Here is a 19,700-nt window from a genome sequence, read left to right as displayed (position 1 = left end):
ATTAGGCAATACCGCGATACACCCTCGGCCTCACACGTCTTCGAAGCATTATACTTTCAGATGTATAGTTCGCACGCTCACGCGCGCCCTAGACACTGCTGGTGCTTCGCGAGTGCGTATACGACTGGATCGCGATAACGCGGTCATTGCGAAAGCGCTTGCGCAATCCTGGCTCATAGTACGCGCTCCGCTATGCGTGTAAGGAGGGCACAAGAACACTGTCCCGTGTCACGCGGGCCGCGGCAGTGAACGTCAGAACAACCTCTTTATACGTGACCGACCGACGTTGGACAGGGTAACCAGTTTCACTTGTTACAAGAGGGCGGTGTAGCAACAGCTTTTTTTTCTTTTTTTTTTTCTGAATACTTGTTTAAGTAACGCGTGCGATGCCCAAGTTGGAAGCAACCACGCATGACGCACGCAAATATAGGCAGGCCATATTTCCAAGCTTAAAAAAAAAAATCAAGCACCGTAATGCTAAAAACGAAGAATCAAAAAGCAAATAACGACAGGCGCGTAAGCAGGAAAGATAGTGCGTGCCAATGGCATCCCGGGAATGCACGTTTTCAGTTGCTATTCATCTTTGTGTAATACTTAGGTATACGCAGTTCTTGTCAACAGGACCATCATACTCACGGCATCGCATATCGTTTCCAAGCGCGCGTGCGAATGACGTTTCTGATGGCGCGACGCTGCGAAGTAGTAAGGCAACAGCAGTAGCAACGGCGAAAAAGTATGAATGAATATCGGCCTATACATCACATGCGCACGCATATGTATCTTCCAGACACGATGTTTGTGTACGGCGAAATTAACTAAATTAACTTGAAAGACTACTTTGAATACTTTGCGCACGCTTCTTGAACGTGCAGCAAAGCAGCCGAGGCTCACAGGAAGATCAAGGCGTGAAGCATAATGAGCAGTGGCACTATAAGGAAATGTCATTAGAGCGCACGTTTCGATAATAGGATTTCGTCAGGGCAGCAAGTGCGTTTTCTTAGCAGCGCTTATGCACGCGTAGCTCACTCTCTCGCGTGAGGAGAACGCCTTGAAGGTGGAGGAGAGTGCGAGCAACGCCTACGCAAAACAGTTGCTCCAGTGACGAATCCACATCACCATGTCGAAACAAGGACATTCCTCGTTCGACGCATGCTGATCCTTGCGCACGAGGTGTGAAGCAGATAAATTACTTGTTCCCCGTCTTCGCTGGTCAAACGTTTCATGCTTTTCACACAAAATGATTCAAAACAAACAAAGTGCCCATACTGCAATGAATACGCGTCCGTATACACCATTCAGTGTGGGCATGCCAAAGCACCCCTAACCACTTGCAACACCAACATGACTGGTGGAGCGGGCGGCTGTTGCTGGACTGAGTATGCTCACCGGCGAGTGAAAGACCACTTTCCTTCACCCGATTCCTTACCTCTCAGAAGGTGTAATAAACTACTACTACTACTACTATTTCTCAAGACAATCTAGCCCAATCAGTTACGTTATTAAGTTCTCGGTAGAAGTGAGCCTGGACGCTGGCTTAGCACAGAGCTACCATGCATGGGGGAGAAATGAGAAGGAAGCAGTGCGTTGTTGAACAAGCAGCACGTGGCCCATCACATGCGGAGGTGGTTGCACAATGAAATAACCGTAGCCATGCATAACACGCGAATCGTGAAAGCACTCTGCAGTCTTTCTGCATAAAAGCTGCAGTCTACATATATAACTGCAGTCCAAGTGGAACGAGGTGGCAATTGTATAGTCATGCGGTAGAGTATAAGCAGTCGTATTATAAGACAAGGGTAACTAAGAAAAATGTCACCCCCATTTGAATATGCTGAGCAGCTCGGCCGCCAGGCACTGCCCCCAGTACAGTACGCGTTACAAAAGTTTTCGCAACTAGTTTCTTAGTGAATAGACGCCTGCGGCTTCATGCTTTCAACTCTCTCATGAATTCCGAACAACGTACCCAGGTATTTTTTTTTTTAATTTTTTACCGCTTCTCACGTGCACCGTAAATTTGGGTGAGTGGTTGTGCGCGTGGTATAGGCGGTAAATCGATGAATGCATATTAAGGTCGTAGCGGTGCCAACAATTGCGCTTTCGAGGGAGTAACCATTCCACGCATATTACACGACGCCGTTACAAATGAAGCTGGTCACTGATCGTGGTCGAAACTAAATTAAGATCGGTATACGGATACCTTGCTCACAATCCTGACAATTATTTCCCGGCAATGATTCAATTAATTCCAACAACAAAATCCTAACAATCGTTTTATACTCGAACAGATGGTATATACGGTACGTTCTGTCAAACTCTGGACCTCGACTCGACACTCCCGGGCTGCAAGTTAAATGATCAGTTTGCAGAAATGCATTTAAATAAGCGAGCATTTAAATATTTAAAAATACAAGGGTTGGGGGTGGGGTGTTAGGGAAAATGTGACGTGAGAAGGCAAAGAAACGCTGCTGGCAAACGGGATAAATTTAAGTTCAAGGTACTGTACGGTGCTTTTCTGCCATTTCTGCAAAATAAACACCACGCACATTTATCAAAGCGAACAACTTACGCAGGTCGTGCTGATGCAAAGCCGCATTAAAACGCACCGTAGGAAACGGTCACACGTCCAATCAGCACTTCTGTGTCCGCCGCGGTAGCTTTGCGGCTGTGGCCCGGCTCGAGGTCGCCGGTTCGATCCCGACAGCGGCAGCCGCATTTCGAAGAGGGCGAAATAAGAATGCGGAGTCCGCCACTACGGCGTGCCTCATAATCCTATTGTGGTTTTGGTACGTACATAGCGCCGTAATTAAAATAAAGTTTAGCACTTCTGCCACGATGCGATGTGTCGTGTGAGGGAACGAGTATATACGCTCAACCGTCTCATAGGTAATGAAGTATGGCACACAACAACGCCTCAAGTTCTCAGTACTACGCAAACAGCAGTGGTGCACGCAAGGTGACATTTAGCATCAACTCACCACTCTGGTGTTCGACTAAACGTTGAAGAAATTAAACATTCGCCGTCAACATCACCGCTAATTATGGTCAGTCAAAGCAAACAGCACAGAAAAGCTAGCTTCGCTTACCGATTCCCACAGTGAGCGGGAGCCACAATTTTTTTCTTTCATTTTTTTTTATAATGCGATTATTGAAAGGAACGTAAACTAATCTAGCCTACATGGCCGTTTTCATACACCTTAAATGAAAAACAGCAAAAGAAGCATCCAGTTCACTGCCTCACCTTACAGACAAAAGCGTTCGCATATTCTTCGAAAGATCGGGCATACGAAGGAGATTTCAAGAAACACCCGTGTTTTCCGCGAGGGTGACAAGGAGTGTTATATAAACGGTTGATAAGCGGTTTTGTCAAGACGGAGATATGACGTTGATGCTCGGCCGAGCGGTTCAATTCTATTTGTGAGCCATTCTTGGCCAAGAATGGCAGACTTCCATTGTCAAGAAACGTGACACAAGCTGAACAATTACGTGCGTGACGGTGTTTATATATATATATATATATATATATATATATATATGCAAATTGAACTGGTACCTTGTGGGTTTGGCCACGGCCGCGCGCCCCTTAATGCAACCGGTAAACAAGGGGGTTTACCGGTTGTTTCCTTTTCAACGGGGGAACTCAAGGAAGCGCGTGGTGCGTACGATTCTTTATTTCGTAAGGGCCACGTGCACGGATGCTTGCTTTTATTTGCGCGCGAACGCTTGTGACGAGAAAGGATAACCTTGAGGTACTGTGCGCATGCATCACCAGCTAAATAATAGTTACAACGCCCCCCCCCCCCCCCCCTCCTTTTTTTTTTTTTTTTTGCTTTTCCTTTCACTGTACAGATGATTAGGTGTCAGAACGTCCAGGCTTCTACTACCATTGTTGCGTAGTGAAATGCAAAGCCGTACTGCGCGCGCATCCATACCGGGTAAACGTGAACATTGGTCTCCTCCCCATTGGAGGAAGAGTTGAAACAAGCAGAAACGGCGCGCGTTCCCGCACGGGAGGTTATTGCGAGCGGCCCTTTTGTATCAAAAATATATCTCGATAGTAGTATCAGCCTTCTAAGCCTGAAGGGGCGGGATCAAATCCCGGGCGCGACGGCGGCAATTTGATGCGGGCGAAATGAAAAAAAAAACCGCCCGTGTACGGTGCATCGGGTGCATGTTAAAGGACTCCAGGTGGTCAAAACTGATCCGGAGTCCCCATAATCATATCGCGGTTTTAGCACGTGCAATCTCACTCTTTTTTGAATAAGAGCCCGAAATACCGTTCGTTGAAAATGAAGAGAAATGCTGAAAGGGGGCAATGAAATGAACGCGGGTCACGTGCTATCGAACTGAAGACTGAGCACTCAATCGCGATGCGTGTCGAACCAACAAGGGCTATTAGCCGCGGAAACTGTAATGAAGATAACGCGCGCGCGTGCGCGCTACCGCGCCTACAAAAAGACCGCGCGCGTGAGCTCTGCGACCAGATACAGTGTTGCAGCCGGAAGGCTCGCTTTCTCTCCCTTAATCTTTCTCCATCGAAAGAAGGGCGTGATCTATACATGCATACATAGCGCATCCGCTGCGGTGCATCTTTAACGTCAGTTCGTTTCATATTTCAACGCGACGCCCACAGATGTGGATGAGGGGGGGCATCCTCCCATTCACGAACACATTCACCGCCCCGTATAAACAACGCTACCGCGCGCGCAAATGCGGCGATGGGGTCAATCGAGTTCCGCCGGTCGACCTACCGACCGACCAATATCGGCCCCGGAACGGGCGGCGTGCCGGTCTTTTCCCGGGTCAACGACTCACCGCATACAGTGGGAGGTAGATCTTGAGCGACTCCTTGAACGCGTGCAGACCGACGTAGACGGATGCCTCGGCGCAGTACGGAGTCCACGTGTGGCCGATCTCGTAGCAGTTGTACGGCAGGTGGTAGTCCAGCAGCTGAGCGTACTTGCTGAACACAGCCATGCTGCGGCGATGAAGGCACGCACGCGCGCGCGCGAGACCCTGTTTCCGAGTCAAAACAGCCGCGGCACCATTTGGTGGGAGTGCCGCCGCGTTTGAGAGCGGAATGTAAAAGGTTACGCTAGAGTGTAACTTCGCCGCCGAGCTCCGGAGTGCGGCGGGGGTGCAGCCGGGCGAGAGATGTGCCGCCTTCGAAATGTGCGGACAAGAAAGCGGGGCGAGCGGGCGGTGTTGTCCGCTGGAGTTCCGCTTCTCGCCGGGAGCGCGCGTCGGCGTGCACGGTGTGCGTGACAGAAGCGGAAGGCCAGATCTGATTGGGCGCCGGCTGCCTCGAGAAATGACGTCCGCGATGACATCATCGTTGTTTTTGTTGTCGTTTTTTTGCGATCGTGGACCTATGACTTGCCCTTAACAAAACAGCGTCAGAAGTAAATGGTAGGCAGCGTCATCTTGTGTATTGTGTGTAAAACATTTTATGTGTAGTTACAATTTTCGAATAAATTTAAATTTAATATTATTTCTTTACTTTGCTAACGCCTCAAGAAGAAATAACTTTCAAAGACGCGTACCTGCTGCCGTCACAAAACGTGAACTGCGTCACGTGACACAACACAATATGGCAGCGTCCTGTTGTTTTGCTGCGCTTTCGTAAAAGGAAAGAAGCGGTTTCTTTCGCCGCTATCACGCAATCAGCTGTTGCCATTGGCATCGCAGATATACCGCAGCAGCCTCGATCTCTTAGCTAGCCAGGTCGTTGCAGGATAACCCAGAGCGTGGAGGCGTTTTCTTTTCATCCACCTTGAGAAGGATAGCCAACGCCCGATCGGCCCGGTTCCGATGGATGACGACTACGGGATCGTGGAATATTTTTACGAGCACAATGGTCATAGGTGCGGCTACTGCAAGTCGGAATCGTCAAGCCTTAGTTGCGGTACGTGCATCTGCTGATGTCGCTGTTGGTCTTAATCGGTGACGGTGATTGTGGTTACCTGTGCCTTGCCGAGATGAGTGTTGGTATGAGCCCTTTTCGGGGGCAATCGCTTCCTCTTCTAGGCATGTGGGCACACAGATTGACCGCAGGAATTTATGACGACCTCCTTAACCGAGGTTGGAGGAGGTTGGTGAACATTTTTCGTTTTCTCAAATCTTTTCAACTCCGCTCAAATGGAGTAGTCATCTGAGCGTCCGCCGCTGTTTCTGTTTGTTTCACGAAGGTCGGGCGAGTACTGCTACAAACCAGTGATGAAGAAGACCTGCTGTCGCCAGTACCCCATAAAGTAAGGTGCAACGGTCCGCCGAATTTTTCGATGTTACCAAGGCAAGAAAAAAAAAAAAAGCTGTAATCTCTCATTATCTTGGTGTGCAGGCTTGATGTCGCTGAATTCAGTCTAACCAAGTCACAGAAGAAGCTCCTGAAACGGATACACAAGTTCTTGGCTACCGGCAAAAGAAATGAGAGCGGAAAGGTAACTTCTGTTCAACGCGCACATTGCCTCCATGCCACCCGATTTACTGAACCATGTTTCTTTCGCCCAGCCGGACGAGAAAGGCGATCACTGCTCCGAAACAATGGGCGACAGAGTCATGGAAATGCCCGACTTCTCAGACAAGAAGTCAAACGTGCAACTTGACTTAGAAACCTGCAACCTAAAGCCCTCTGGCGGTTAGTTTCTTGGTGTTGTTGTTGCCATGGAGGAAGTTTTCCTTCCTCCTTGGTGGTTGCTGCTGCTGCTGCTGTTTTTCCTTCATTTCTCTATCTCATTTGTAGAGCCCCCAGAATGTTTGTCTGGAGTGTTGGAGCGATGCACTTAAGATTGTGTTTGTGCCGTCAAGCTGTTGTGGGCACCTCGTTTGAGACAGTTTAGTTTTGTGTTGACAGTGGACGTTGCACGTGTGGTCTGCAGCATATTGTTGCTGTGCTCTAGGCAAGTGTGTTGGGAGCTGTAACTTGTCAAGTTAATCTAGCAGGCCTGATTCATAGCAGGCAATACATTGACTTTGAGACATATAGAGGGTAGTCGTGGCTGATTGCATTCATTCAACAAATGTTGATGTTATCACATTCTTGATTTGAAATGTTGGCATTTGTGCTTGTATTTCATAAAGAAATCGTGGCATTAAGGTTAGTCCACACAACCCGATGACTCTCGCTCAGTCACATTGGCAGTGTGGTTGTTTCAGTGGAACTTTACCTTTTGTGCCATGAACATGCAATCCAAACATTACACTGTCGGAGCTTCAAGAAAGAATCGAACTGGCACTGACTAAAAAATGAATGACAGCAACGCGACTGCTCAAGTCAAGGAAATTTTCACATTATACTTTTTTAATCTAATAGCAGCAACTAAATCTAGCGAGAACAAGACAAACAAAAGAATGGTGCCTGAACCCATCATCTTCCTTTTGTCTTGTCATGTTCAAGCTGCTTTTTTTTCTTCAAGCATGAACCTGTTAGTTCGAGATCAAATGATTCTAATCTAATCTATTGTTTTGTGAAAGAACATCTAGCGCTTCTGTACGCATAAGTTTCACAAAATGTATTAGAGTGCATAATATATATTTGTTGCAGAAGTCCTGTTAGATTGGCCCTGGGCCTATTCCTCCCATTACATCTGTAATGTCCACGTGCAGATTTGTTGTACAGGCACATAAAAGTTTTTCAGTTATGCTCACGAATAAGCGCGTAAATATAGAAACGTTACTGAACCCACAGATGCTCTTTGTGTCTGCATTAGAAATAGTTGCATTGTCGCACCTCGTTTCTTTTTACCATGAAGGCACCGTGCTTCTGACCTTCACAATTTTGATTTAGAAATTAATTTTTGGGTATATTGTCATTCTGTGTGAACTTCAGTCACATTATAGGGTCAGTCACTGCAGTATTTCCATTATAAGACGCCGCACTGCTTAACTGCTGAGTATTTTAGTTTTAGGTACATGACTGCCATGCTCTTGGGGTTTAATATAAATATTTTCCCATATTTGCACCAAGTTACCATGTTTACTAACCACTCAAAGTGCTTGCTTAACTGTCTTGATGCTTGCAAACGAACACAATACTGTACATTGTTCATTAAGAATGCCAGTGCTAACAGCCACTAAGAACAGCACTCCAGCGGTTACTTGAGGTCAGCTGTCAAGCGTGGTTGGCATTAGACACTGAATGCAGCCTGCAAAGCTGCATTGTTGCTTTTGCATGACATGCAACACTCAAAATACTTTTGTTCAACGTCTCTGCAAATTTACTTTTAACTCTAGAAGACACGGTTACAAGTGAAAGCGCTGCAAATGAAGAAATTATGATTTCTGATTCAATGGATCAACATCCAGAGAAACCACAAGAGTGTTCCAAAGAAGAAACAGTGTCCAAATCTGAGATGACAGCTCATGTGCCAAAGAAAGGTATGCATTCGCATAAAAGTCCTGGCTTGTCAAGAATACTTCAGGTGCTTTTGTAGCATGATATTGTGTGCTTATATTGAGACACACACTACCACAATTTCCTTCAGAGTGCTAGAACATTGAGTAAGCAATTGAATTCTGTTGAAATATATTAACTGCTTAGTAAGTAGGAGTACCAGGTTTACAGGACTTTTCTAGCTAGCAGCTGGCTCATTCGTCCTCATATTTTGCTCAGAGGTAGCATTGTGCAAGTGTGTTTAGTTTAATACCATGTTTGCATGCATTACTTGCCTAATTCTTTCACGGTAAATCTGAAGTGCACGTTAAGGTCCCTAGATAAACAAGTTTTAAGGTAGCGCCATCCTTTCGTGTAGCCGCCATCCTCCTCATCCTCGTGCCCGTGTGCGATTGGCTTAGTGCGTTTCCACATGCCCGCACTGGTTACCAGTCACCCCAAAAGGTTCCAAAGTTTCGTCTTGTAGCATAGGTAATGCCAACATGCGCATGAATGAAGATTTGCTTCCTGAAATAAAGTTTCAAAACTTATCTAGGGACCTTAAGTGTACAATGTCTGGGGTGATGCCTCTAAAAAAACCCGATTTTGCTGCAACAGAATAGTGGCGCCCTCTTTCACTGCTATAGTGAAACACGCACTAGTGCACATGGCATGAGGTGGCACACTAGTTACCTTTAGTGCCCCTTTATTAAGCATTATTCTGCCCAGTTTAGCATTACTCATGCAGTAAAGTGTGTTGTTCCTTCAGTTTAATCCAACTGGCCTGCTGTTTTCTTGGAATAGGTAAACTTTTAGTATAATGTTTTGTGCCAAAGAGTACCAGGGGTATATATGCAAGTGTACAACGTGACATTCATGTGTCACTTTAACACACACAGCACAATTATATAATGTCTCTACTGTTAGAACTTCTTATAATTTTCGGATTGAATTTCATTGTCTTCTCTCTTGTTCTTGGCAGGTTTGGGTGCTGACCCAAACAAGCCAAAGTGCCGTAAAGCTCGTGACATTCGTCGAGAAAGGAAGCTTTTGAAACTGAGCAGTGCTGGCAAGGATCTCAGCCCTGGTGGCGACAAGGTAGTGGATGTATCCTACATTAAGATGTTCCATTTCGCAGCATCATAACTTCATGTTGTATCATACTGTTGACATGCAATGCCATAAATCTTCAACACCATAATATTCTTTACAGAATTGCCTCGCTAATAGCCACATGGTGTTCTAGTCTTCTGGCTTGTGGCACGAGAGAGACTTCGTGTAACTGAAATCGTGGAAACTGTGCAACTTTTCTTTTTTTTTTCTCCTAGGCTCCACTGTCCTCAAAGAAACCTAAGAACGAGCCAAAATCATTAGAAGACTTCTTGTTTGAACCGCTCCCACCAGATGCTGCACACAAGCTAGAAGTAAGTAGACAGACAGTTTCTCCAGTCTGAGAACATTTCTTTACTGTGACAGCATTATATGGCTCATCCAGCATCGAAAACGTGTCTTTCCTGGGGCACAGACTTGTGCAGTAGCATTGTATGCAATGAGTAAGATGACTGGATCATATACAGTCTTACTTCGCTAATAATGAGGTCACGTTTGACACAACATACCTTCATTATATCCAATAATCATTATAAGCACATATTTGTTACACGCTGATATCGGCAAGAAACACTTTAGACTTAATTCGTTATATCCGATAATTCTTTATATCCATGCTCGTTATACTGAGATTTGACTGTATAGAGCAGAGGTTCAGCATGGTGGGCACACTTGCTCTCATTTGGAGTAGGATGGCTCCCCTCCACGAAATTTCATCTTTTGAAAAGATTGTACTAATGTGGAGGCAGCCAAAGGTTGCTACTGAGCATGGGTGTAAGGCTAAAATGGGGACGTATTCTGGGACGATCGCTTTCGGTGATATCACTTTCAGTGTGTGCTTATTGGCTGGTTCATCAAAACCGTATAAGCCGATAGGCGCGAAGGTGATAGTATCGCCAAAAGTGATTGTCTGAGAATACACCCCATGTCTATCTACTAGTGCTGCCTCACCCCACAGCCAAGCGGATATGTCAAGCTGCCACCATGATGGCACATGATAAGCTCATTGCGCCACCACTGAACATGAACATTATGCAACAGTGGGCGCATTGCAGAAAGCTCACGAGTGCCGAGTCACAGTGGCACATGAGCGACGTGAATGGCAGCGTAATTGGTGCATGGATGAGTCATATATTTACATCACAGTATGTGTGCTTTCGGACCAATGCACACATAGTGGAAACATGCATAAAGCTGTGGGTTTCTTTGCGTCTGTTTCTGCCTGTCGCAGATAACGAAGCTTAGCTACTTGAGTGCTGTTTCCCAGATGGGCCTTTGTGAATTTGGGTACACCATGTTGAATTGGTTGAAAATGCTGATACATTATTTCCTCAACTTACTGGCTTTACGGCACTCATAATGCATTTCATGGGCAAACGTGAAGCTGTGTACAGATACAATACGTTAACGAGATCGGTGTAACAGCTGGGTGTGTTAACATAGAGACATATACTCACCAAAAATAAGCGTTATAGCCCCCATTTGAAAAAGTGCTTCTAGTAAGTTTGTATTAAAGAAGAAAGGGCCCGTTTAAAAATTTATTGTTGGCGAGCATAAGTTTTACACTTGGCGATGGTTACACTTGACTGCTGGGTAATGTTTGATCAGTCTCTTGACTAAACAGGGCGCACTGTAAATTTGATTGTGGCAGAACTTTTAGCTTACATGTGCAGTAATGTTAACTGCATTCTACAGTACAGGAAAGTAAATGGTGTCTAATCAGAAATAGGATACTCTAAAAACATATGGGATCATTCCTGGGATAAACTGGCGCTGTAATAGTTTCCAGAAGTTGAATTTCTATGAGTACACTCAGCAAATATTTGAATAAATTGATCTTGGCCCAGAGACGAACATAAAATATGCTAATTAATAAAATTTGACAAGTATTGTAAATGTGATGAGGAAGAACAAAATCTATTCATGCAGACCTTTCCTTGACGATGTACAGTGACTGGCCTAACTTTTGGGGCATCTAGCCAGCCATATTGCCATATCATGTGCATCAGAAAAGTTGCATTGACTTTTAGAGCTTTCTGCATTGTTCTGTTTCACATTTTAACGTGGGGGCTTCAGAATGAAAGTATAAATTCTTGCTATTGTGGTCTTGACCATTTATTGAATTGTATGTCTGTCATAATATTTTTAGGAGCAGTCTAATTTCATTGTCACATCAAGTATTTGCAGAAATGCACACAGCCTCTACGCCTGTCTGTGCATGTAGGTTCGCCTGGTGTGGAATAGCCCTGACTGTCCCGAGTTCGCAAAATCCTTCGATTCCGCCTTAGCTGTCTACTTCCGATACCAGGAGAAAATTCACAAGGACTCTCCCGAAAAGCTAACAGAGCGGCGCTATCGGCGCTTCCTAGTCAATAGCCCAATCCAGGTAGTGGCCAATTCTTTATTTGTTTATTCAGCCATTGCCATTCTCAACGTGAAGAGAGAGAGAGAGCACTGCTGGTACAGCTCGCCAGTGTAGAATTGTAGCGTGTCTCCATTCAGCTGCTCCTCATGCTGCCTTTTTTTTTTTTTTTTTTTTTTTTTGCCGTAGCCTTGCAATATTCCTTGTAATATTTCCTGTAAACTTGCAAATGGGTCACTTCAAAACTCTGTCTTTATTTCTGTGTTTTTCGTATTGCTTTTCATTCTCGCATCTCAAAACATGCTCACAAATTGGTGCCCACCCCAATCTCAAAAATGCTCACAAATTGGTGCCTACCTCAATCGATGCTAAGTAGCGGTGCAAATAAGTGATTCACGGACCGAATAGGCTTTCCATCAATAGGAGATATAAATTTGACCTTCATTGCAGACACAAAATTTGTTGTAGCACTGCCCATGAAGCTGAATGCAACAAAGCCATTATAATAGGCAATAATTTTCTAAAAGCTCTGTAAGAAATGACCCGTGCTCTTGTATTTCAACTTGCGTCTCCTGTAGCTGTCACGAGCACTTCCTTACTGGATAAAACAAATTAAACACGGCTTCGGCAGGATCCAAGGATGTTTGCATGGGCAGTTGGACAGAAATATGTACCGATGAGTGATGGTCTTTGTACAAGGCGCTTGCACCGTTTGTAACATCACTAAGTGGGCTTGCCAGCCGTTTGTAGCACTTGCTAAGGGGTAAAGCACGTCTGTTGCAACAAAGTGGAAAAATAGTACAAGAGCAGGGACTACTTCACTTGTGAGGACCTTGTTTGTGTGTTTGCAGGTTGGGCGTACTGCTCAGTGGAGCAGCCTAATGCAAACTTTGGACATGTCTGTCTACTTGAGTTTATTGGTTGCATCCATTGAGACAAGGCACTGCTTAACTGGTGAAGTTGGAAGGCTAAATATGCCAACTACCACATACTATTCCTTTCTATTTGTACCTTTGTTTTTGTTTTTTTGTTATCTGTACTAAGAGATGACTTTCACAGCTCATAGGTTGTCCTTGAGTATTGCAGCTTTATATTAGAAATGCATGAATGGGTTAACGATGGTAAGCGCCTTGTATAGATTGCAGCACTGAAAACATTGCGTTCTCGCTTTCATTTTGAAGCACTGGTAGTCGTTCACGCTTCCAACTTCACACATGTGCGAGGATTTCTCCCATCACTGTACACTTGCAGGAATATACTGCCGTTACATACTTTTAGCATGAGGTTGGAGCATGCTTGTGTGTGGATATAACAACATTGGATTTGCCACGTAGGACGAGTGAGATGGTGTTGTAGATGTGTGTCTATGCTCGCATTTCAACAAATTCCATGTTGTTACACGACAAGGTGCGGACGGTTCTGTCGAACCGCGGGTCACCAGAGTTTGAGGCGACCTTCGAAGCATCGTGGAAGCTTTACGAGCACTACCAGACGCGAGTGCACAAGGAGCCAGCCAGCCAGTGTGACAGAGAATCCTATTGCCAGTTTCTGGTGAACTCGCCGTTACAGGTAAAGGATTGAAGGAGCTGTGAACGTCCGTACAGCACTGCTCTCTCTCTCTCATTGGGTTATGTGTGCTGCATGTCTTTTTGTAGGGTATATAAAGTGATAACTCCAACATACAAAGCATAGATGTTAAGGACTGAGAGGTAGTAGTGATGGTGACATGTAACATGTACTACGTGTGTACAGTGCACTCCACTGTGAAAAGAAACACCCGAATGTCGAGCACGTGCAAGGTTTTTACCTCTGACAAGTGTATAATCGCCTGGCTTTGCACCAGGTGACTTGCAGTTGGTGGCACTGGCACCTTTGACGCACCTTTGATGCTGCTACATTGACGCAGCTTCGGCCGTCACTTGCAGCTAGACTGCCAGCAAAGTGAGAGCCACACATTAGAATGTTTCCTTTAATAGTGAACTGCACTGTACATTTATTGAATTTACTGTTATCTTTGTGTTTTTGCACTCCTGCTGTAGCCATAGCTACAATGCAGTTAACTTGTAATGATAAATGGCTATAGTGAAGGACTCTCTACTAAATTTTAGATTCATGGTGTTCAAAACCAGCTCAAGTGCAGTGATACAGTGATGTATTGTAAATATTGTTTTAATAATTGGACTTTTGGGATTTGATGTTATAAGTTTGCTAATCTTAAATTATGAGTAGATTTTGTCTTTGTTCAAATACAGACCACACTTGAGCTCGTTCATGCTGACTACCAAGCACTTCATCATGAGAAATTGTTGCTTGAATCACATCAGTGTGACTAAACTTCATTTCAGTTCACATTCATGCGACTTATCCCAAGTGCATTGTATCTGATGTTGGCTGGACTGGCCAGTGATTTCAAACCCGCTTGTTCTGTCCTCTGTAGTATGATCCCAAGGGCCCTTACAGTTTGGGTTCATTCCACCAGCAGTACTGGCTCGATGGAAATCTGATTGCTGTCGGGGTCATTGACATATTGCCAACGTGTCTCTCTTCGGTGTACCTCTACTACAATCCAGACTACAGCTTCCTGTCTCTAGGGACATATGCATCACTCAGGTAAGTTTGCCATATTCCTATCATGTTCCCATGTTGCGAACATGCTGGTAAGGTTTTTCGTAGGCAACATTGCAGAAACACTGTGTGGTCAGGTGACTTCTTTACGACAACAGTTATGAAATCAATTACCTTTAGGAAAACAGAACAGCACATCAGACCTTGTGCATACACCAGTAATGGTAAAAGAACACAAAAATTAGGGGCAGCTTCACATTAGTAGTGAGAAGACTGGGCAAACAGCGAAGCTGGCGACCTCCTCACCTAGCTTTATCTCGGTTTGGCCAAGTTTTTGCGAGGTTATGCTTCGAGACTCGGCCATGTTTTGCGCAAGATCACCCCGGAATCATCGACAGCCCAAGGAGCAACAAACACTCAGTCATTAAAATATCTGGACACTTCTTGACACTCAACCGCTTTTGCTCGATTTTGCTTGGCGAAATGAGACGCAGGTGCAGCGCGGTGACGTCACGACTCTCGAAGCAGACATGGCTGCGCACAGTGGCTAGGCAGATAGGTGGAGCTTGGCGGAGCGAGACGCAGGTGCGGCGCACTGACGTCACGACTTGCGGAGGCAGACGCAGCTGTGCGCAGTGTCTAGGAAGGTGGGCGGAGCTTAGTCTTGCGGTGCCGAGTCTTGCGAAGCCATGCACAGCTGGCGCAGATGTTGCTAGGCAAAGCAGGTGACGTCATTGCTCAGCGAGGTTTTGTTCGCGACACACAGACTGGCGGCCGGCTTAAACAGCTCCGCTGTTAATATAATGCGGTCCAGAAATTTAAAAATAAACTTGGTAAAGGTTTACATAATAAAGAAGCAAATGGTGAAAGAAATAAGAAGATGGTGCATTGTGGTTCTTTCTAGTGATTAATCTTGCCTATTATATAATGTGTTTCTGATGTATAACACTTTTCGTTTGAAAAGATTTTAGGAACAATCTGGTAGTATTATTATTATGTGCTTAGTGTCGTTTAAAGTTTCCACAATGTTGTTAATTATTATCACCTGTATATAATGTTTTTTCTTCCTTGAACTTCCTTGAAGAGATGTCTAGGAGCAATTTGCATAAGCAAATGCAAATGTTTAGCATCCCATTTAGTTGCACAGTGTTTAATTACTGCTTCACTGAAGCCTCACTTCTCATACATTGCAACATGCATGTTGCATCTATATGTTCTTTTTTTTCTTTTTCAAGGAACAGAATCGTGATGAGTGTTACCCATTTGTAGTTAACGGTAAGGTGGATATCTGCAACGAGACGAATGAATTTATATTTCAGCGCTGTGCCTGTACGGTTCCATGTCCTCATCTTTCGCTCGTGTTGTTAACTTGTTATTCCCAGTCATATCTGGTGTTGTTTCAAAACTGACTGCACAGTTTCTGCAGATTTTGGTTGAGTTCACATTCATTTTCTGGTGCAAAATTCATTTTAGCATGCACAGTTGACTAAAGCCACAAAAAATAAGTATACACGGACACAAGTGCTGAATCGCAACTCATTCTTTGTTCTTTATTTTGTGGCTTTGTCGACTGTTTGTGCTGAATCTACTAGAAGGCGAATACGTACCAAGTCGCCCAACATTCCATTCTACTCGAATTTGCATCGCTAAGGTACTTCTCTTTCTCTCACGTTGTCTAGAGAGATAGCTTACGCAAGAGAGCTGCAGAAAATATGCCCGAGCATCAAGGACTACTGCATGGGTTTTTACATCCACACCTGTCCCAAGATGAGATACAAGGTATGCGTAAACAGAGGCTAGCTTGTCGATGCCCTGAAAGGTTGTCATCTGGCACCCAGCTGCAGTCATTTGTAAAGGAGCAAGGACAGACTACATGCACATGGAATCATACTGCATAGCTTGTTTTCATCTTTGAAACGAAATAAAAACAGGCACCTCGGCGGGTAGCAGACATCTGATTTGCTCTCGAAGTTCACCAGAACACTGTCACTGGTTAATCTAATACCAGAAACTGTAACAAATGCAAATGGTATAATTAAAGCCGTACTAATGAGGAAAATCAGTTCATCAGAATTTGCTAAGGCTGATTATGGAGCAAAACTGCCAATCTGAAACATAGCTATGGTCTTTCATAGAGAATTTGCAATACTGCATTTCTGTGGGTTAAAAACCATTGCCGACTGTCACAAAACAGCATGTTTGCAGCGTACTGCTTTGCTTTTGCTTGCTTCATCTCCAAAATGATCTTAGCTCATTTGCATCAACATAAGTAAGCTTTCTTTTTCTCAGGACAAAGGAGACCGAAAAAAGAAACGTAATGTAACATAAATGCAAGCACCCTTATATACGAGTCCCAGCTGCCGATTGTTGTGGTGAAGTGTGGCATTGCAAAAACTTAGCGTGTCATCTATGAACAATTTGTTAAGGAACACCTATTGATCACTGTTTAGAGGACACTAAGCCAGATGCCCAAATGGCAACATATGGTTACCATACTTTTAAGGAGTTTGGTAAGGCTAATATAAATAAAAATGCACCCTGTAAGTGAGCCCAAGCACTCTTTCAATTCATTATCATAAACCTTTCAGTTGTACTATATGTAGATACACCTAGAAGAACTTGTAGTGGGGCTAGTTGGTAATTCATCAGCTTAAGAGCACAAAGAAAACACTCACATACATGCATGCACTCAATGCAAACAACCATCCAAATAATTGTTTGTGTGCAGGGAGCTTCTTGGGAAAACGCACACTGACTACTGAATGAGTTTTATACCCCAGTGAGACTGGCAAATTTAGTAACACACGCTTCAAGCGAGTGGACTTTGCCGTTAGTGTCACTCGCAGGCTGCCATACAGAAAGGTTTAGTGACACTTGCTGTGGAGTGCACTTGCCAGCGAGTGTATTCAACGAACTCCCTTTGCTGTGTTGCAGTGTGTAGCCTCGATATCAGCACTTCAAGAATACATAAATAAATGCTCACAACAGCGTTGGCACTAATTCTAAGACCACTTTTTTCGTGATTTCAAATGTTATGAGCTTCGTTGTGATATCAGTGAATCGAAAAAAAAAAAAAAAAAAACAACCTCGAAACGTTAATCTTTGGCAGATTCTGCATTTTTACCTTGAATTTTGGATATGTTCCTTGCTTGTATTGGCTCAAAACAAAGCCGTGTTAATGGGATTACAGTGATGGCAAAAGTTCTTGTATATAACCATTTTTTTCGTAAAAATACAGTAACCGTTTCTAAAACTCAAAATGCCAAGAATGGTATCAGCCCATATATGGCTTCATAAATCGTCATTGTCATAAATCCCAAATGACACTTCGTTTTGCCATCTAGCACCACGCCGCCAAAGTGACACTCGGCGAGGCAAAGTGCACAGGCTCAAAGTTTTCACTAAATTTGCTCGTCTGACTGAGGTATTAGAAATAGCGCACCCTAATCCCCATGCCCCGATAACACTTTTTTGTACTCCTTTTACATTGTTTTGGATACCTATTTGCATTCTTTTGTATGCCCAGTGGTTTGCTATCCCCCAACTTTGGTTGTGCAATACTTAACTCTCCCTAGTATTTTAATGAAAAGTGCCATACCTCAGTTTACCCATGTCTTCTCTAGATAAGCACTTCATTTTATTGCCCGGAAATGGCCTAGACACACTTTTTTTATTTCCAGGGTAACTTCTCACCATCTAGACTGCTCTGTCCGGAGACGTACACATGGCATCCTATCGAGAAATGCAAGCCCCTTCTGGATGCCAACAAGTACTGTCGCTTTGAACAGGACCCGAATAAAGGTACTGTCCTTTACCGCTGCTCATAGAATTGGCTAGGAAAGCCTTGCCTGTCATTACCACCATGTTCCTAATGGGGCCTGAACTGCTCATTTCCCCTTCTCCTAGCATCTTGGCCTCACTGTAGAGGAAATCAAAAGGGCATCTGTGAAACTTCATAAACTTGAGTGTGCGATTTGCAAAAGAAATGGTTGTACTATTACTAGTAGTGGCACTTTGATTGTTTTGATGAGCTTGTATTTCAGCACCAAAGGTGAGAGTACAGTCTCAGAGTTTCTACTTTATTATTCTGCACATTTAGGCCAACATTTGTTTGGCTTAAAAGTAATCGACAAAAAAAGCCTTCCATATTTATTCTGGGTGTGTCCAATATTATGACGTTACTTGTTCAGCTTTAAAACTCAATCTTTGAGGCACGACTCCTTTCAGTTGCCCACCTTACTTGCCTCACAACGTACATAATGTGTTCCGCCACATGGCAGACGACAGAGGGGCGGCACATGTGGCATGGCCTCCGAGATTGGCATGCGCCATTCAAACTTCATCACGGTTGCCAGTGCGCAGCAGACGATAGAGAGCAGTGGGACTGCATCCACTGTCTCGGAAGCCATGTCATGTGTTCCCAACCTCCATCATTTGCCACATGTCAGCGCACCCTACAGACTTTGCCAAGTGGGCACAGAAGGTAACAGAAAATTATCACAAGCAGCTCGGCAGTTGGGCAATCTGACAGTAATCTGTAAGTTGGATGTGACAGATGAGTGTTACTTGTCCAATTCAGTAAGCCGTAACTCATTTTCTGTTCTTTGGCGAGCAGGTGACGAAAATGCTGTGCAAGACCTAGACGAGGTGTCGATTCTGTACAACAGGACGGTCATCACGTACAAGAAGTACTGCAGGCTTAAAGGAAACGCCGACAAAGCCGAAGTGAAAGAGTATGCAAATCTTGTTGGCAAGAAGTGCATCAAGCGGCTCTTCCTGTACCGCAAATCCTGAGTGGCAGTGACACAGCTGTTGTGGTGCTCTTTCACCTCTTGTGATAAGTATAACTTGGACTGTTGTTTCAACTTGCTGCTAAGTCAGCAGCGAATGAATAAACATAGGAGAATACCATTCGCATTATGACTTTCCCCTTCTTTGCATGTGTGTTTTGCAAGTTCGCTAAACCATCACCACCATCATTCCAAATTGAAGCGCTACATTTACTCTTTCTGAGCCCTCTTTGCTTTTGTGAAAAAGAAATGGCTTCATCATCATCAACCTAATTAAATACGCCTCTGGCAGATATTGCCTATCATTCCCATCTTTGTTTGAACCGAATCAACCCTATATTATACCTGCACATTTTCCACTATAATGTCACCTCCATCTCATCCTCTTTTATTCTCAGCTGTGTTTCCCTTGCTACCTATCCTGTTGCATTACAGCACATTCTAAACATTAGATAGTTCCACTTCTCTCATCACGGTGCATCACATCATATTCTGCAGAGGCAAC

The 19,700-nt window shown here is 44.4% G+C and overlaps 2 protein-coding genes across 5 annotated transcripts in view; one reads left to right on the top strand and one right to left on the bottom strand.

The window, feature by feature from the left end:
* LOC119461204 (transmembrane protein 135) overlaps nt 1-5,223 on the bottom strand; it is a 59,859-nt gene extending 54,636 nt beyond the window's left edge. The window contains exon 1 of the mRNA XM_037722426.2: nt 4,813-5,223. Coding sequence (XP_037578354.1) covers nt 4,813-4,974 — 162 coding nt within the window. The 5' untranslated portion in view covers nt 4,975-5,223. The remainder of the gene's footprint in view (nt 1-4,812) is intronic.
* A 347-nt stretch (nt 5,224-5,570) lies between these two features.
* Nucleotides 5,571-19,322, top strand: LOC119461203 (arginyl-tRNA--protein transferase 1). 4 transcript variants are annotated; one of them, XM_037722422.2, is made up of 13 exons: nt 5,573-5,902; nt 6,025-6,088; nt 6,186-6,248; nt 6,338-6,437; nt 6,508-6,634; nt 8,230-8,373; nt 9,351-9,466; nt 9,697-9,792; nt 13,248-13,409; nt 14,278-14,450; nt 16,085-16,184; nt 18,086-18,206; nt 19,021-19,322. In XM_037722422.2, exons 1-13 carry the CDS (start codon nt 5,809-5,811, stop codon nt 19,197-19,199), a joined length of 1,539 nt encoding a protein of 512 aa, XP_037578350.1. In that variant the 5' UTR covers nt 5,573-5,808; the 3' UTR covers nt 19,200-19,322. The 4 variants fall into 4 exon arrangements, with proteins under 4 accessions (XP_049527914.1, XP_037578350.1, XP_037578351.1 ...); XM_037722423.2 differs by lacking the exon at nt 13,248-13,409 and adding an exon at nt 11,703-11,864; XM_049671957.1 differs by lacking the exon at nt 16,085-16,184 and having other exon boundaries at nt 5,571-5,902; nt 19,021-19,194.
* The last annotated feature ends 378 nt before the right edge of the window (nt 19,323-19,700 follow it).

This window comes from Dermacentor silvarum, chromosome 8, assembly GCF_013339745.2.
Source record: "Dermacentor silvarum isolate Dsil-2018 chromosome 8, BIME_Dsil_1.4, whole genome shotgun sequence".
NCBI lineage: Eukaryota > Metazoa > Arthropoda > Arachnida > Ixodida > Ixodidae > Dermacentor > Dermacentor silvarum.
This window is presented reverse-complemented; position numbering and strand designations above follow the sequence as displayed.

Coding starts and splice junctions, on each gene's coding strand:
- LOC119461203 (XM_037722422.2), top strand. CDS start 5,809: ATGGATGACGACTACGGGATCGTGGAATATTTTTACGAGCACAATGGT. Junction 6,438..6,507: donor AAAGAAATGAGAGCGGAAAG/GTAACTTCTGTT, acceptor TCTTTCGCCCAG/CCGGACGAGAAAGGCGATCA. Junction 9,467..9,696: donor TCAGCCCTGGTGGCGACAAG/GTAGTGGATGTA, acceptor TTTTTCTCCTAG/GCTCCACTGTCCTCAAAGAA.